Source organism: Antechinus flavipes, chromosome 2 (genome assembly GCF_016432865.1).
Source record: "Antechinus flavipes isolate AdamAnt ecotype Samford, QLD, Australia chromosome 2, AdamAnt_v2, whole genome shotgun sequence".
Taxonomy (NCBI): domain Eukaryota; kingdom Metazoa; phylum Chordata; class Mammalia; order Dasyuromorphia; family Dasyuridae; genus Antechinus; species Antechinus flavipes.
This window is the reverse complement of record NC_067399.1, coordinates 57,429,303-57,446,855: the sequence shown is the minus strand read 5'-3', so window position 1 is coordinate 57,446,855 and position 17,553 is coordinate 57,429,303. Positions and strand designations below refer to the sequence as shown.

The 17,553-nt window shown below is 38.9% G+C and overlaps 2 protein-coding genes across 4 annotated transcripts in view; one reads left to right on the top strand and one right to left on the bottom strand.

Moving 5' to 3' along the window:
* The window catches only part of LOC127547842 (hepatocyte nuclear factor 4-beta-like), a 70,221-nt gene extending 60,338 nt beyond the window's left edge, over nucleotides 1–9,883 (top strand). Inside the window, exons 8-10 of the mRNA XM_051974914.1 lie at nucleotides 1,599–1,835; nucleotides 3,790–3,939; nucleotides 4,668–9,883. Of these exons, the coding sequence (XP_051830874.1) occupies nucleotides 1,599–1,835; nucleotides 3,790–3,939; nucleotides 4,668–4,801 (521 nt within the window). The 3' untranslated portion in view covers nucleotides 4,802–9,883. The remainder of the gene's footprint in view (nucleotides 1–1,598; nucleotides 1,836–3,789; nucleotides 3,940–4,667) is intronic.
* Nucleotides 9,884–11,240: 1,357 nt separating this feature from the next.
* ZDHHC7 (zinc finger DHHC-type palmitoyltransferase 7) overlaps nucleotides 11,241–17,553 on the bottom strand; it is a 45,796-nt gene continuing 39,483 nt past the window's right edge. For all 3 annotated transcript variants that reach the window (XM_051974912.1, XM_051974910.1, XM_051974911.1), the window contains 2 exons: nucleotides 14,929–15,059; nucleotides 11,241–13,417 (listed from right to left, as the gene is read on the bottom strand). In XM_051974912.1, the coding sequence (XP_051830872.1) occupies nucleotides 13,241–13,417; nucleotides 14,929–15,059 (308 nt within the window). In that variant the 3' untranslated portion in view covers nucleotides 11,241–13,240. The remainder of the gene's footprint in view (nucleotides 13,418–14,928; nucleotides 15,060–17,553) is intronic.

Here is a 17,553-nt window from a genome sequence, read left to right as displayed (position 1 = left end):
AAGAAGGGAGGGAAGGAAGAAGGGACAGAGGGAGGGAGGAAGAGAAGGAATGGGTCAGGATGATAGGGAAGAGAAACCAGTCCTAAAAGAAAGGTGGGGAGAAAAGGATCCTGGTATAAAATTGCTGGAAAACTCTGTACACATTGATGTTACTACTCACCCAAGCAGACTTAGTACAGCAGTGCCTGGCATACAGTAAGTACTTAAGCAATGCTTTTGCCAACCAGTAGAAAAAAGGGGAAGGAAATAAGCATTTATATAGCACAGCAAAAACTAAGTGACTTCGCCAGGGTTATACAGCTAGTGAATGTCTGAGTTAGATCGTCTTGATCCAGGTCCAGTGTTCTAGCCACTACTCGAGCTAAAGATAGTGTATTTTTAAAGCTGACAAAGCCCCAAGAAAACAACCAGTCTAGCTGCTCCAGGTGTCTGTTTTGGTGCAGTGATTGTTAGAGAACTTGAAACCACATCAAAAAAAAGCAGAAGTTGTCAAAAAAAAAAAGCAGAAGTTGTCAGACAACATCTTCAAACACCCAAAGGGTTTACTTGACTCCAGCGGGCAGAACTGGGACACAAGGACAGAACTGCTCAGTGTGGGATAAGCTGGCAGTTTTTATGAGGCAATGAGTGACTTGTCACAGGGCAGGATTCATCCATTAGATTCGTGGTTGGCCTAATGACCACAAAAATTCCTTACAAATCTAATCTACACTAGAATTTAAGAAACCAAGGGGGAGGGGCAGATTACAAAACTTTATCTAGAAAGAAGCTTATTAAGGGCAACTAGGTAGCACTGTAGTGAGTAGAGGGTTGGGCCTGGAGTTAGGAAGACATCTTCCTGAGTTAAATCTGGCTAAGACATTCCCTCCTGTCCTCCTTTCCTTTTTTTCTTCCTTCCTCTCTCCCTCCCTTACCTCATTCCTTCCTTCCTCTTCTCTCCTTCCCTTCTTTTTTCCTTCCTTCCCATCCTTTTTTTCTCTCCCTTCTTCCTTCCTTCCTCCCCTCCCTCTCTTCCTTCTTTCCTCCCTCTTTCCTTTTCTTCCTCCTCTCCCTCTCTGCCTCTTTCCCTTCCTTTCTTCCTTCCTACTTTCCTCCCTCTCTCCCTCCTTCCTTTCCTCTCTCCCTCCCTTCCCTCCTCCTTTCTTTCCTCCTTTCCTTTTCTTCCTCCTCTCCCTCTCTGCCTTTCCCTTCCTTTCTTCCTTCCTACTTTCCTCCCTTTCTTCCTTCTTTCCTCCTTTCCTTTTCTTCCTCCCTCTCTCCCTCCTTCCTTTCCTCTCTCTCTCCCTTCCTTCTTTTCTTCTTCCCTCCCTCCTTCCCCTTTCCTTCCCATCCCCTTCCTTTCTGCATAGCAGGGGTGTCTTTGTGCTGCATATAAACACCCCAAAAGGCCCAGCAGCCTTGAGCACTGCTGACAGGGAGTCCAGAATTTTAAGCAATGCCCGTCCCCTTTTTTATTTCCGTCCTTCGCGGCCCGGCCCGGAGAAGCCTCTGGTTGGTCGGTCGGTGCCGGGTCCGATTCAGCCTGGGAAGGGAGGCAGGGAGGCAATGTCAAGACCCCGAGCCGGGGCAGCTCTCTGCCCTCTCCCTCCCTCTCGCAGACTGCAAAGGCCTGAGCGACCCTGGCAAGGTGAAACGAATGCGCTTCCAGGTGCAAGTGAACCTGGAGGACTACGTCACGGACCGCCAGTACGACTCGCGGGGCCGCTTCAGCGACCTCCTGCTGCTGCTGCCGCCGCTGCAGAGCATCACCTGGCAGATGATCGAGCAGATCCAGTTCGTCAAACTCTTCGGCATGGCCCGCATCGACAGCTTGCTGCAGGAGATGCTCCTGGGAGGTAGGGAAGGCCCCGCCCAGCAGCCGCCCCACTGCCCTCGGGGCCCGCCCGGACCCCACCCCCGAGCCCGCGCTTCTCCCCATCGCTGCCCTCCTCCGTTACCTGCCCAGCCCTTGGGCCGCTGAGGGTTCTGGGATGAATTTTTACCAAAGTTCCCATAATGCTGTTTTCCGTTGGAAGAGGTGGAGGTGATACAATGGCTAGAGCGCTAGACCTGGAGTCGGGAAGGACCAAAGTCAAGTCCCACTTCAAACCCTTTCTGATTCTATGATCCCTACCTCACTTCGCTTGTGTCGCAGTTTCCTCTTCTGTAAAATCGGAATGTTAGCATCTCAGGGAGGTTGCGCATTCTGAGACCGTATCTCTCAAGTGCTTTGCAGACTTCAGACCACTATATGTTGGCTACAATACCCTTTGGGGTAGGTCTTTTATTTTGAAAAATCGGGATATTAGCATCTACCTCAGGTCCTTGAGGATTATATGAGACCACACCTGTCAAGTGCTTTGCAGGCTTCAAACCACTTTGTTTGCTATAATAACATTTGGGCAGCCTGAGGCTGGAATAGAAAAAGGGGTGGAGAATGGGAAGCTAGATAAAACTCAGATGAACTGAAAAGAAGTATAAGTTAAAAAGACCATGGGCTAAGCAGATAATAAGGGTCAGATTTACCCGAAAACAGGGATGGAATCAGCTTCTGCCTCTTGAATGGAATGGAATGGGGGGTGGGGGAGGGGGAGGAGGGTTAAGGCATAGGGATGGATAATAGCAATTGTTAATAACAATATCTTTACTGTTCGGTCACCTATATTCTTTCATTTGAGTCTTTTGAAGGGTTAATGAAGTAAATGTATTTATTCCCATTTTATAGATGATGAAACTGAATATGAGGCTTGTCCAGGGAGAATTCCATTTCACTCTGGGGCTTTATTTCCCATCCACTCTACCTTTGGATACGTAGAAATTGTGGGGAAAAAAGAATTAACCATTTTTTTCTTCCTCTTATTTTCCCAATTTCTTGATACTTCCTTTCTAGTTTTCCTTTTTACATATTTTACAATTTTTTGCTTTTACATTACTATTTATTTCCAAGTACATCCTTCTTCCCTTCTGTGAATAAAAAAAGGAAAGCAAGAAAGAACAGTTAAGCAAAGAGAATATAAGTTCAGTTAGTCCAAACCAACACATTGACTGAGTCTGATGGCATATATGCAACAATCTACACCCATAGTTTTCTCATCTCTGCAAAACCAACTGCCTCTTTCCCTATTTAGCTATGATATAAAGCTTGATGTTTATTCATAATTAACTAAATGAAGTTTTGCATTACCTCTTTTTAACTGAAAAAGTGACTGACCTGAATGCTTCACTTCTTGTCTTAAAAGTCCTCTTCTGATACCTCTGGATTCTCAAAAAGGCAGTGCCAGCTAGAGGCAAATTGGGGACAGGTTTTGCCAGGCTACAAAGTCTGTGAGGTCCTAGGACAGACTGTCATCCAAAGGCAAACCCAAATCACCCAAATTTTGGTCAGTAGGCAGGGAAGTTGGGGGCCACAGCAAAAGCAGACCCCAATAAAGTCAAGGGAGGCAGCAGTTTGCATCAGTGAAGAGAATTGCACATTGAGGAAATCACAGATTTTGCCTTAAAGGTTTTAAGTCTATTTCTGTCACACAAGAATGAAGTCACTTGTGAACTGTCTCTTCTGCTTCCTTCTCCTCCCCTTGCTCAATATATGCAAGACTTTGAATATGAAAAAGAAAAACATTTCTCACCCCTGAAATTGGATTTTGTCTTTCTTTCCCTCCATCAAACTGCTAAGTATCAAGGCAGTATAGCTTTTGGGTCTAGTTCATGGAACAGAAGAGTTTTATCACAGTCTTCCCAGAGCCATGTAGAACTAAGTACTACATCCAGCTGCAGCCTTGAACTAAACTCTCCCTTTGTATTTGCTTACAGGGAACACCATGGAAATGCCCCAGTATCATTCTGGGATGCCCAGCTTAAACCTAGAGCCAGTCACAAGCCATATTCTTCCCAACACCCTCAGTTCGGTGATCCAAGCCGCCCCTGGATCAGGCCAGAACTGCTCTTTTACACCAGGTCATGGTGAGGAAATCAAAATAGGGTTGTTGGACTAAAGTTACAAAAAAAAAAAAAAAAAAAAAAAAGCAGTTGGAATAATTGGGCTTTGAGTTTGTGGAGGATGATGTCTATGAGAACAGTTGTCCTTATGTTGTGCTTTAAGGGCTTCCTGCTCCCAAATCTCAATTTTGTCACTGGTCATGGAGCCTGAAATTCTACCTCAGAGTTGCATTTGGGTATGACAGAGAATTTTAAGATGGAGCCATCTATTAAATGCAAACACTCAAAGGAGGCCATATACTAGCTAGCAGCTAGCTAGCTTTAGAAGCAAGGGTCTGTAGGACTGTAGGTGTTTGGGGCACCACAAGATATTTGAATGTCTTAGATCAAAAATTCTTTCCGTGGGGTCTGTGAACTTTAAAATATATATTTTTCAATAGAATTGATTTTCTTTGTACTATAAGCCTTATTCCAAAGGGTCCATTGGTTTCACCATTGGACAAAAACGTTCATGATCCAAAAAAGTTTAATCATCCTTACTTTAATTGAAAATCTTTCTTCTTGAGAATCAACTTGATTTTTTTTTTTTTTTTTTTAGGGGAGTTGGGAATAGAAGCTAAATCTGATAAATAAGCATTTCAGGCTGTTACACTTGTCAGCCAACTTAGCTAATAGATCATTCTGTTCCAAGTTTTCAAAGTTTACCTTTTAGCTGGCAGAGAATATGAACTAACATCTTTTTCCCTGACCAGTGTCTACAGACACATCTGTCTCTTCTCCTACAAGCTCTGGGAATGAAGATTACAAATTGGACCCTGCCAGAGGATCTGAAATGCCCATTCAAATACTGCCTCAGACTGTCGTACCTAAGCAAGAGATTTTATAAGCCATGAAAGTCAAGAGACTTAAGCCCCCTTGGAAGTCAGCTACAAGCCAATTTCTTTACCTTTCCAGATGTGAGCCACCATGACTGTCTCAGCTGCACAGCCCACCCAGATTTCAGGGGTTGGGGATTCCAATGTTCACATCCAGTTGGCCACTTGATTAGGAATAGGCTTACTGTTGGAGCGATTCCCCAGGATGTCTTTCCTTTTTAAAAATATAAGATGGCTAAAATTTGGAGGTACTTGAAAATAGATGTCTCCAACAGCTGTCCAACAGAACTGAAAAACCACTATAGTCTAACTCCATTTGGCAGGAGTGAAACCTCTGGCTTTCATTAGCATAACACAAAGCGATACAGATCCAACTATATTTATATCCTCAGCTTAAGATTTTTCAGAAGTGGAGACAAAACCCGAACTATACAGAGAACATACATCTTGAAAAAACAGCCCATTTGGAATTGGGTGGAGGGTTTTATTGGGGCATTCACCTGATAATTAGAAGAAGGGCCTAGCCATCCTTCATTCAATTGCAGAAATATTTGCTAAGTGCCTACTATGTGCAAGATATTGTGCTAATCACTGGCTTGATTTTTACATACAAGTTCTAACTTCTAAGACATCCTTTCTCTGTATCCTCCTTCCTGCCATTCACATGCCTCTCCAAAGCATTCCAATGCAACACCTATTAAAAACCATACAATTTCCCACTTCAAGTACGTTACACCAATACCTAAAACAGAAATAACTGGTTAGTACTGGGGAATTTTGGTTTGGTTCTAATAAGACACAATAAAGCCATTACAGAGTGGTAATAGTGGAAGGAGTGTTCCATCTAGAGTCAGATCTAGCCCCAGGCACTTGCCAACTGTGTGGCCATAAAGGGAGTTTTGGAACCCCATTCAATTCATCTATAAAATGAAGATAATTTATGGTTCCCACCTTGCCAAGTTGTGATAAGGATCAAAGGATGTTTAGGGACAAGGTGTGGGATGAATATCCACTATTAATAGCATTATGAAACCTCTCTGTAGTCATTTTAACCACCCCCATCCCTGCCTCCATTCCTCCTTCTGCACTTCCTAATCTCTTAGACTCCTTCTAAACCAGTTTTTTTCAGTGGTCGAGTACTTGAATTAAGCTTCAAGACACAAAGGCCTTTTTGCCTGACACAGAGGAGGTTCAGATAGAAGCTGAATGTCCAAATAAGTATTATCCCTCAGGATACTTCTTCTCAAAATTATCTTTAGAATCAAAATCATTTTTATTCCCAGGGTTGACAAATCTTTGTCTTATGACTGTGGAACTGAGTGTTGAAAACAGTCATTCTGAGTCATAGTAGGTGACTGAGTAGGGGATCAAACTGGACAAAACCATTTGGGTAAAAAATGAAGGATGATATAGAAAAGGAATTAGCCTGGTTTCAGTTCTGCTTACCAAAGACTCAAACCAAAATTGATTGGTCCTTGAAGGTTATATCTAAAGAGGACCTACACACATATTTAAGTAATGATAGCACCTTTAGCACAAGTATAATCTCCCATGGTGACTTTTTTGAAGAAAACATTATACATTTGATGTGTAAATTCTATTGTTAAAAAAAAAAATCTGTCCCATGACTTCATAGTCACACCTTATCCATGAGGAATATAATTAATACAGGTATTTTCACATTAGTCAAGAGTTGTGAAAATGTCTCATTACTGATGTCCTTTTTATAGCCAAGGCTCTAAAATAAATAAATAAATAAATGTGCATATTTTGGTATTGTATAACAGGAAAAAAATCTGATCCATGTCCCCACATATATAAAACTGCCTATCTGAAACTTCTTGAACAATTTTCTACGCACAGTATTAATGCTCAAAAAAATCTAGAAAGTCGTGGTATTTCTATTCACTGAAGTTAGCCTACAGCATGAAAATGTTATGACTGCAATGCATGTGGTCTTTTCACAGCCTTAAAAATCTTGCTTCTTCTAAATGGAAAGGCAGAAATTATACCAACATCCAGAAATGCCTGATGCCTTTAAGTTTCAAGTCAGATCATGGCAACAAAACTGAAGATAAGCTAACTTATCTGAGATAAGCCTGGTCTGGCAAAGACTCTACCATGGACCAACTTTGACTAAATCACTGGTCTGATCACTACCAATAAAAAAATGTATCTGTTGATTTTTACAGCTACATTAGCCTTAAATGGGGAGCCCTATAATGATTAAACAATGGCCAGTGAACAACACCATAGCAGAAAAGTTTGACTATTATCATGCAATGACCAGATCACAATTTTCTCTTGAACTCGGGAATCATTTTCCATTCTATGAGTTTCCAATATCCTATAAGGCAAAGAAGTGACTTTAGGGGGAGGACTTTTTTCCCCAAACTGATTTGGCAGATCAGGAAATGGAATCCATGTCAATAATTTGCATTTTTTTGTGCTTCTTACAAATTACATTGGGCATCCCAACCATCACTAGATATTTGAGGGAAGGGGCAGAAATCTTGAGCAGCACATCACTGAGAAGGGCAGCAAATGCCATTTTCACTGACCCCAGATACCCTGTAGGTCCCCAAATCCAGCGATGATATAGGTAGTTCTCCCTAGCTGCAGCTGCTTTGGTGAGGGAGCAGAAGGCAGACTCAGATGAGGTTTATGACAGCACTATCTAGGACCAATAAATGGATGTGCACACTGGAGGTAGGGGAGCAGGGATGTTAGGCAGTGTGCGGCAGTGACCTTCTGTTGTCATTGGCACACAAGTGGCCTCTGCCAACTACAGCTCTGCTCACCAAAGTCATCAGAATGATGAGATGCAATAAAAGAAGAAAATTAGTAAAATCCAAGAAATGTTTCCTTTTTATCTGATCCCTTTATTAGTGTGATGCCAAAGCTCATTCACGTTTCCAAGGGTCTCTCAAAAACAATATATACCAACTACTCTTTCCCCAGTTTCTGGAAGAAGTTCTGTATATATGGTTATTATAGGTATCATTACTGAATTTGTTTTTCCAACTTCTGGCTTTCTTTTTTCTAAATAAAATACAAGACCATTACACAATTTAAAAAAAAAAAAAATGTGTGCTGGGCTCTTCTATGGGTGAAAGGGAAATTTTGCTCAGGGGCAAACAAGAAAACAAGCACTTACTTAAGTGGCTGGTGTGTGCTAGGCACTGTGCAAACACTATCTCATTTTATATAGAATCACGGCACAAGTTCTGTCATGTACTAGGATGTCTGGATTTCACTGCTCAATATTTGTTTTAGCTAATGATCTTGGTGACCTCCAAGACTTTAATGCTGTCACATGTGGATGATTAATAAGACAACTGGAGAAAACCAATCTGTCTATGGGAATTGGGAAGAGAGAGGAGGGATAAAATAGTAAGCAAACTGGTGATATTGCCAGTTGACCACAAGTCTTGTTATCTCAGCCATCCTAGAAAAGTAAGACTTACTCCTGTCATCTACTCTAATACAGATAAACAAATATCTTATATCTTTATTCAAAGATGGGTGTCAAAAAGGGCCCAGACTCTTTAGTTAGTTGAAAAAAAGAGTGTTGAAAAATCAGTCCTCTTTACAAATGCAATGCTACTAAAGACAATTCAATCAAGAATTTATTAAGCACCTAGTCACTGAGTATACAGAGACAAAAAAAGTAAAGTTTTTGCCCTCAAGGAGCTTACAATTGATTCTGGGGAAAAGGTAAAGATACATTAAGGCCTTGGTTACATACCTGTCTTTCAGCAAAATAATAGTAGCTCACATAGTGCTTAAGATCTGCAAAATGCTTTATCTAAAATACTTTATTTCCACTTTATGATGTATAAAACATTGGTTTTTCAGTATATCAAAGGATCATGGTTTTGTCAGTGTGAGAACTTTCTCTACTAAGATCAGTATTTGATAAGTTTTTCATGACTTGTGTCAAAAATTGTTTATCATCTGGTCACCGATCCTCTGTATTTAGCTAGGCTAGCTCTCATACAACATATGAGGGAGTTGCTGGCTCACTCAGTCTTTCCAGTTTGATATCAGCAAGAGCCGATTCCCCACTGACATAACCCTAGGAAACCCAGAGTCACTTCCACACCAAGGTAAGGCATCAGAGTTCTGAATGAAGATATATAAAAAGCATGTATTAAAAGAAAAGAACGCAGCATAAAACCTTATTGGAACTTTGCCAGAGTCCCATCATAAGAAATGACTCTTCAGCTGAATTTATTGTAAGTAAAATAATAATACTGGTCTATTTTGAAGTAACCTTCCAAAAACTATCTTTTCCTGACTCTTGCCCTTACAGAGGCAGGTTAAAAAAGTCATAGAATTATAGATTTAGATCTAGAAGGGGCTTTGGAGAATATTCAGTTTGATTCCCTCATTGTACAAAGGAAGAACAGAGGCCTATAGAAGAAAACTGAATTGCTTAAGTGCCTATGCCAAAATCTGAACCTTTATCCTGAATCTAAACCTAGCACTCTTCCCACTGCTGTCTCCTTCCTTTTAGAAACATAATAAAAATTCAGATAGGTTTCCCGCAAGGCTTATCTGCATTTAGCCTTTTCTCAGGACAACCACCAATTCTGATTCCCCCTATCACTTGATATAAAAGCCACTGAAATATTTCTTTGGAAGAGTTTACAGTGGGAACTGAGGTCTCAGAGACAAAGATTTTATTTAAAGCTTTACTGGGTCAACCTCTTCAAAGTAATCATTGCCACCACGTCCTCCACTCTGAAGAAAGAGGGCAACTGGCAGCAATATTCATCCCATAACCCTAGCTTCTAGGGTGGGGGACTCAGAGGTAATTCACATAAAGTTTTCTAGATTCTGTCCTCCTTTTTCTCCTAAGGTTTTAAGTTAAGTGAACCCAACTTAAAAAAAAAAAAGTTGGGATGGTCCAATTAAAGTGATAAATGTCTATTCATCACAGATGGCGATAATGGGGTTAAAGGCACCGTTTTGCCCTAATTGGAGTATGACTTTCACGTCAATACAACCATGTCTCCTTGTTTAGAGCACACTTTTTCTCCTGTTAAATAGGTTTATAAAAAGTAAATGTGTGTACATTTAACACTACATCAACTTCTCATCCTTGGGAGGGGTGGACATCTATCATCATCCAACAAATGCAGCAATGTGCATGTTAGTGTTGTGGACCCTTAAAAGTTCAGCTTAGAAGATGGCTTTCATTGCACAGGGGCTAACTCAGTATGACTGAATCAGAAAGCATTGTCTAGAATTAAACGTCAGCCAGAAACGTCTAAAAAACTGAGCCAACCACTTAAAATTTGACCCTATTTGCCCGAAGGAGTTATTACACCAAATGAAACCTTTTTTGATGATAAAATTTAAATTTCTACATAACTAAAACTATAAGAGAAACCATTATTTCTATCTAAAAAGAAATTTGGTCATCACTAGTAAGAAGGAAGCTAATGCCTTTTCTTTCCTTGCAGACAGATTCTACTTCTCTATCTTTGCATCCATAGTCCTAACAGAAGGCTGTGTAGTAAGTTTTGTCAATGACCATTTAAATAGATCCATGCCTCTCTCTATGGCTCCACATTTAAGGCACTTTTCATGTATATTAATGTGTATGTATATATATATATAAATATATGTATATATATTTAATACACACACACACACACACACACACACACACACATATAAAATCATCACTACCTTGGTTTTTTTTTTTTTTTTAAATACAGTCCAGTGATATTTTCCTACATGTAATTATGCCATATTTATCCCAATTCTACAATTATCTAGCATGAATGTGACTGCAAATGAGACGGATTATGAGGGACAAACCAAGAAACTGCTAATATTAATGGAAAATAACTCATTAGTAATGAAGTGGAAAAACCTCAAGGGATTTTTTTCCCAACAAATTCAAGCCAACTCCTCAGAGTGCCTAAAAGAAAATCCCATTTGTTTTAAACATTTTGAATAGAAAGCCATATAAAATACAATGCATACAACCTTAAAAACGGACTAATTTTAAGCTTTTTCTTGGTTTCTTCTAAACATTATGATATCATGCTATAATTCAGGCCTGTGGTGTGCAGGATTACCTGTCCCCAAGTTAAATAACCTCAGAGCTCCATGCTAGAAAAAGCAGATAGAGTAATAATTCTCCCTCTGTTCGGCTTGTGGCTTTATATTAACTATATTCTGCTGCCTTATTTTACATAGAACTGTTGGGGTTGAATGTAGGTACACCTTTAAGATAAGTCCTCGGATCACAAATACATTCTAAAGATTTGAATTTACTAGAAATTGGAACTCTTTACCAGTCAGTAAATACTCTTTGAAAATTCAGTTTGGATATTAAAATTATTCCACAGGGCCTGAACATTGTGTTAGTATCATAAACTTCCTTCAAAAAAGAAATTCAATGAGCCAAGGAAATAAACAGACTAAATCCAATGAGACCCAGTATCATTTAATTACCAACTTTGAGAAATGTCAATGAATGGCTTTATTTTATATAAAAATTACAATGAAAGGGGTTGAAAAAGCCAAGTAGACCTGATTTCAAACACACATACTTGCTAAGTCTCACAAGATTCAAACTCTTAATCTTTAACCAACAGAATATATCATTTCAAAAGCCTCATGATGAAGCCTAATATATGGTCCAACAGATGTGCAAAAAAAAAAAAAAAATTCTTTTGGAACTTGCCTCCTTTGTTGATCATGCCATTAAGTTCTTGCTTATCTGCTGTTCTTGATCAATTTCCTACAACTTATAGACATTTTTGTGATGATCTTTCACCAACTGTTTGCTTTGTTCATTTGGCTTTTGAGTGCTGGGTTGATCTCTTGACGAATTCCATCTGTATTAATATACAGTTAAAATACATGTTTTCTTTGAAGATCTTCACAGATAAACAGAAAGGCATTGTGTCCAGAAAGAAAATACCAAAATGTTTAGTGTGAGAGATCAATTTAAATAAGGAAGACCTCTTAGCATGTTAAAAATTGCTCCTAGAAGCTTCTGACAAAATATACACAAGCCAGGTGAGTTTAAGGCAATATCTCCCCTCCCCACCCCACTCTTAAAGAAGCTGTTCACTGTTCAGGCATAATTCTCACACCCCAAAGTTCCTGGTTCTCCATCAACTGTAGGATGAGAAAAGAACAGCATTAATGACAGTCCCACATCTACGTCTAGGCATCCTGGTAATTCAGCTTTGTTTGTGTTTATTTCTAAAAGAGTTAAAATGTGTGCTCTGCTCTCCTCTACAAGGGAGCCACAAAGAAGGGCTGACGCCCCATGAATTATCTCTTTAAAGTTGTGGTGAAGTGCACACTGGTCTGCCTTCAGTAAAGGGCTATGTGATCTCCTCCTTGCTCAGACTAAAAATGCAGCATTGAGATACACAGAGATTGAGGTTTCCTAACAGGAGGCTTGACTCTTCTTTACCAAGAGTGACATTCACCCAGATAATGCTAATTTGGCTGAAGAAACAAAGCCAAAACAGTTCCAGCTCCTTTACTCTCTCAGAAATTAAATCTACACAAGATCTTAACAAGGGAATGGGAAGGGGAGACAACTGATTGTTCTTTGGATCTGTAGACTGTCCAATTGGAAATACATTCATAGTTAGTCCCAAAGGAGGATATCATAGCAGCTTTTTCCTCTTCCCTGAACATAGGTTTTTAAAAATAGCTTGCCATTAAAAATAAAAATTTTAATTTTTTTAAAAAAGGAAAAACTACTACATATATTAAACTTGCTGCTAGGATCAAGAAAACATTTTGTCCTGGGGTTAGGCAGGGAGGGGAAAAGGAAGTAAAAGCAATGATAAATGGGGGAGGGAGGAAATTAATGAGTATATTTGATATTTACCTATGCTGCTCAGTGCATACTTAATCTTCTGCAACTTAATTGCAAGAGAAGATAAAAATGAAAGATTGAAATGAAATTCTAAGAAAGGGTTCCTGTAGCATTAAGACATGGGAAAAGCAATAACGGAATGAAATTACATGGTAAACAGAAACTCCCTGATGCTACTGGCTTGAGAATTCTTGTCCACTGGGGATTGTTTTTTTTCCATGATTGACAAATGCAGCTCAGTACACAGGATTTTTAATAAAATAGCATATTAATACAACATTTGATCAAATGAAAAAGATTTAACAGAAAACATAATCTCACAGTAGAATAATGACATTTGGCTTCTTTAGTGTGGCCACATGCCTTTCATTAGTGGTACAGTTGAAAAGTCCTTACAGCATCCAGTTAACATTTTGGAAAATTTGTGATCTCCGTGACTATAAATGTATAAAATTCTGCTTGCTACAAGCAACTGGTTTGTGTTGGTTCAGTCCCCATTGGTCACAGATTATATGTCAATAGGCTTTCAAACCCCAAATAAATATCCTAGAGTGCATTTGCAAGTTCCAGTATGGGAAAGTAGGCCTCACACAGAAAACTCTGGACCACCTCTCTTTGACTTCAGTAGGAATCTCCTGAATCGAAATCCTGCGAAAGGATTCATCCATAGAATTGAAGGCTGGCCCCCAAAAACAGACTTCATCCCTTCCCATCGGAGCCTCCGTTCCCAAGTTGGCTTTTCACTTTTCAGTCTTTCAATCTCCTGTGCACAAATAAATAATGGTAAAACATTACTGCTTGACAAAAGACAGTTAACATGAAATGGAAATTCAGAGAGAAGCGTTCAATACTCATTTTTTACAATTACTAAAATAAATCAAATTAAATTATGTATTTTTGGTTTTGATTCAATATTGGATCCAAAGAAAGGAGACATATATACACACACACATATCCATACATATACCCTACAAACGTGTGTGCAGATGCATATGTGTATATATGGAGACATACAAGCACATATAAAACAAGTGTTTTTTATGTGCAGATATAGTATATATATGTATATACACACACATATATATGCATGCACACATATAGCATAAATATAACACTAATTGCGCGCGCGTGTGTGTGTGTGTGTGTGTGTGTATCTATATATACACACACTAAGTACTATGGAACAGAAAGCACAAACCATTGGGGCTATCAGATTTCATACAAAAAGGGAGTGCATTTCATGCACAGAGAATGGCCAATAGAAAGGCACAAAAATATGAGACAGGTGTCATTAGTGAGGGAGAGAAAGTTTTTGGTGGGATTGTTGAGTAGAAGAGAAATAATGTCAAGTGAATTCCTATTGAAATAGGCTAGAGTCAGATTTACTTAATAGACTCCAAGAAGCCAGTGAAGTTGACCAAGTAGGAGAATTACATGGCCACAGGTACACTTCAGGAAATGACTGGTGACATTTTGTAGAACAGTCTGGAGTGACAAGAGACTCGAGGCAGGGAAACCAGGTAGGATGTCATCACAGTACCGGAGAGAAGGGTAGGAGGTACCCTACCTAAAGTGACAGCTGGGTGAGCTAAGAGAAGGGCTCAGGTTGTAATATGTGATATGTGTGGAAATATTGTGATAGCTGAAAGAGCAGGATTTGACAATGGAATGGATCCATGGGGATAGGAAGAATAGAGGTGAGGATACTGGCAATATTATGCACCTGAGACAATGAAAAGATTGTATAACCAAGAGAAATAAGGAAGTTGAAAATAAGAGATTTAGAGGTCAATATAATAAGTCTAGTTCTCCTTAGCTGGTACTTCAATCAAGCCTACAATCAAGTCCTTTTATTTAAAAGAAAGTTTAATGGTAAAAAGAAAGTTGGAATGGTAAAACAAAAACACCTTTTTGGAACTGAACTTTGTGTTGTAACTTCACTGTAACAAGCTCAATAGTATCCCACCTCCAAAAAGCTGTCTTCTGAAAGACAGAAGCAGCTTGGTAGTAAAAGAAGCATTTTTTTTTTATAAATTTTTTAAAGAATACTACCTCTGAAATCTGTGGGCAAGAGTTCAAATCCTTCCTCTGATATTTGTTTTCTATTTCACCTGGGCAGTCATTTGTTTAAACACCCCGGACCTTCAGCTTTCTCAAAATGGGACTACACAAACTCCTCTTGGAGGATCCTTCCTGAATCTGTGAATCAGGGTCTGAACCTTCTAAAACCTTCATCTCAGACAACAGCACAAAAAGCAAAAATCTCAACCCTACCGTTTCGTCGTTGCATATTGAGTGGATCTGAGTGCCAAACATGACTGCGGTGAAAGTGAGAAACAGAAGACCCTCAAGGCACAAGAAGATCAGCAGGATTACAGTTACAGGTGGAGAAAAATCACTGCATTCTGTGAAACAGGTCAAGAGAATCATTCATTAGCATAGAGAGCATATCCCCAAATTGTGTCACTTTGAAATCCTATGTTCCTAATAGTACAGGAAGGATTGTATCCATCTTGCAGAAAGGCAAACCCACTTGCAAACAGAGGCACCAGGGCCACTCAGAGAAACAAGGTTTTCTGTCTGGGTGTCTTTGGGGACTGGAGGTCAACCCTACACCAGTACAAAAGAAGCCCGACAACTGTGTTTCCTAGTCAGTAGTTTCACTGTCTGATTAGATGGTAACTGCTTGATTTTTTTTGAACTCTTTAAAAAAGGAGTTGGGATTTGTTTAGTTTGATTTTTATAACAACAGAAATTACAGTATTTTAAAAACTATGTCGGAAATTTAAAACTCAAAGTAATATGCCCTCCAAGAAAGTACAAATAAGCCATTTTCATCTTTCCACAGTGAAGCTGCTGGCTACTAAACAATATTTGTACTTGAGCAAAGCTAGCCTGCCTCATTCCCAAAGAGAATTACAACTATAAGAGGCTTTTTCTTTTTGCACATTACAAGTATGCCTTTTTACAAATAGGCAAACCCATTTGTAGTCAAGCACATCACAATTTGTAAGCAACAACATAATTTTTAGCCTTTAAAAAAAATGGAGAAAATGGCACAACAAATAAGTGATTCAAATTTCACTCTAAAACAAAATATGTGTATGTTGGCTCACATTCTAAATTATTTAATTTAACTGAAATAAAGATATTTTTGTCCTGGTATGCCTAATCCTTTTAAACAAAAAATTATTTTTCATACTACATGTAAAACTATAAACATACATGAAGCATGAATTTTGTGTACTGAATGAAATATTTTTGTTTCTCAATCTCATTCAGCTTAAATGAAGAAATGGATTTGAATTTTCTTCCACACTTGGGCTCTAAATGAGTACTTCCTGTTGCTTCTAATCTTGAGAAGGGTCTGCACATTCAGGAATTTCTCTTAGTTTCAGCCCAGATGTATTGTTTCCCGGTGGCCCAGGCTTCATTTTTCACCTCTACCTACAGTTAGCTCTCACCTCCTCTGTAGACTAACTGCATGCGGCCTGCAATTCAGCAGAAGCCCGAAGGAAAGGTTTGAGAGAGCGGAGGAGACCACTGCATCCTTGGACAGCATTTCAGTTCAGTAACTTGGAGGTGTCTCTCCTCTCCCCACCCTGATTCATCCACCAGGAAAGGCCTTTTAAACAAAATCAGAATTACCAACCCTAACCCCTTAACTTACCCAGGGAAGAGCTAAACCAGACACACAGTGAGATGACACAAGATGGGAGCACTGCTCAAGCTGGCATTTCTAACACCAGTCTGAGAGGTTAAGACCATGAATCTCTACCAGAGCTGAGGGAGGATGGGGACAGGATGAGGATACTGGAATATTTTTCAGTTCTTCTTTAGTTGAGCTATTTATTATGTGACTTTTTTCAAATGTTAATTTCTAAGATATCAAAGCCAACTTAAATACAAATGATTTTTTGATTGTTCCAGCTACTGTTTTCTTCTCTTAGGATTCTCTTCTAACACGTATGACTGTATGTCACTTAGCTACTGTGTCAGAAAATTTCTCCCTTCTTTACATTAAATGTTCGGGGTAGACTTTAAGAAAAACTAAATGTCTTTCTCTTGAAATTTTTAGAGAAAGAAAACACAACTATCTTTTAGAAAATGGTTAAATATTGATTCTTATCTCAAAGAAGAAAGATGAATTTACTTAATCTCTTGCTCTTAAAAAGGAAAAAAAAATTTTAATCTTTTTCTTTTTTTTAACTTTATTTCTTTTGCTCTCTCTCCAATTAGTGAATGTAATTTAGTTTAAAAAAAATTTAGTGTGGGCTGGTAATATTTTACACTCATTTGTAAGGCCATCCTAATCAACAATGCCATCATTCAGAATTTACACAAAATCTAAAATATGTCCCTGCACCAAGTCAGTAGACTTATTTACTCAATCATATTCAGTCCCTTTGAAGCAGTAACTATATCACCATCGGCATCTAATGATAACATTCACCTTCAATGAGAATTCATGCTGAATATGTACACATTACTAGATAAATACTGTTGAGGGTTTTTTCTCCCAATGGTGATCAAAAATGTGTATTGACCACGCCCTTTGTAATCAATCACTGGGTGTACAAAAGAATTACCTAAGAATATTGCAAGTTGTAGTGAGTGGTTATGACAAATCAAAGGTAATTGGGCATAAGGAAACATAAACCTACAATCACTTGACCATGATTAGGCTCATGTCTTCACCCCTCCCACTCACACTTGTATACATGGTCTCATCCATTCACATGCTTAAATAAAAAGTATATGGCTAAAGAAGGCAAGAAGAAGAGGGTGAGAAAAATATATTTAACTAAAGTAGGACGGGCCTTCAAGCCAACGTACAAAGAGTATGAAACTGTGGTTGGCTGTTTCTTTCTTTTCTTTTTTTTTAAACAAACAAATCAC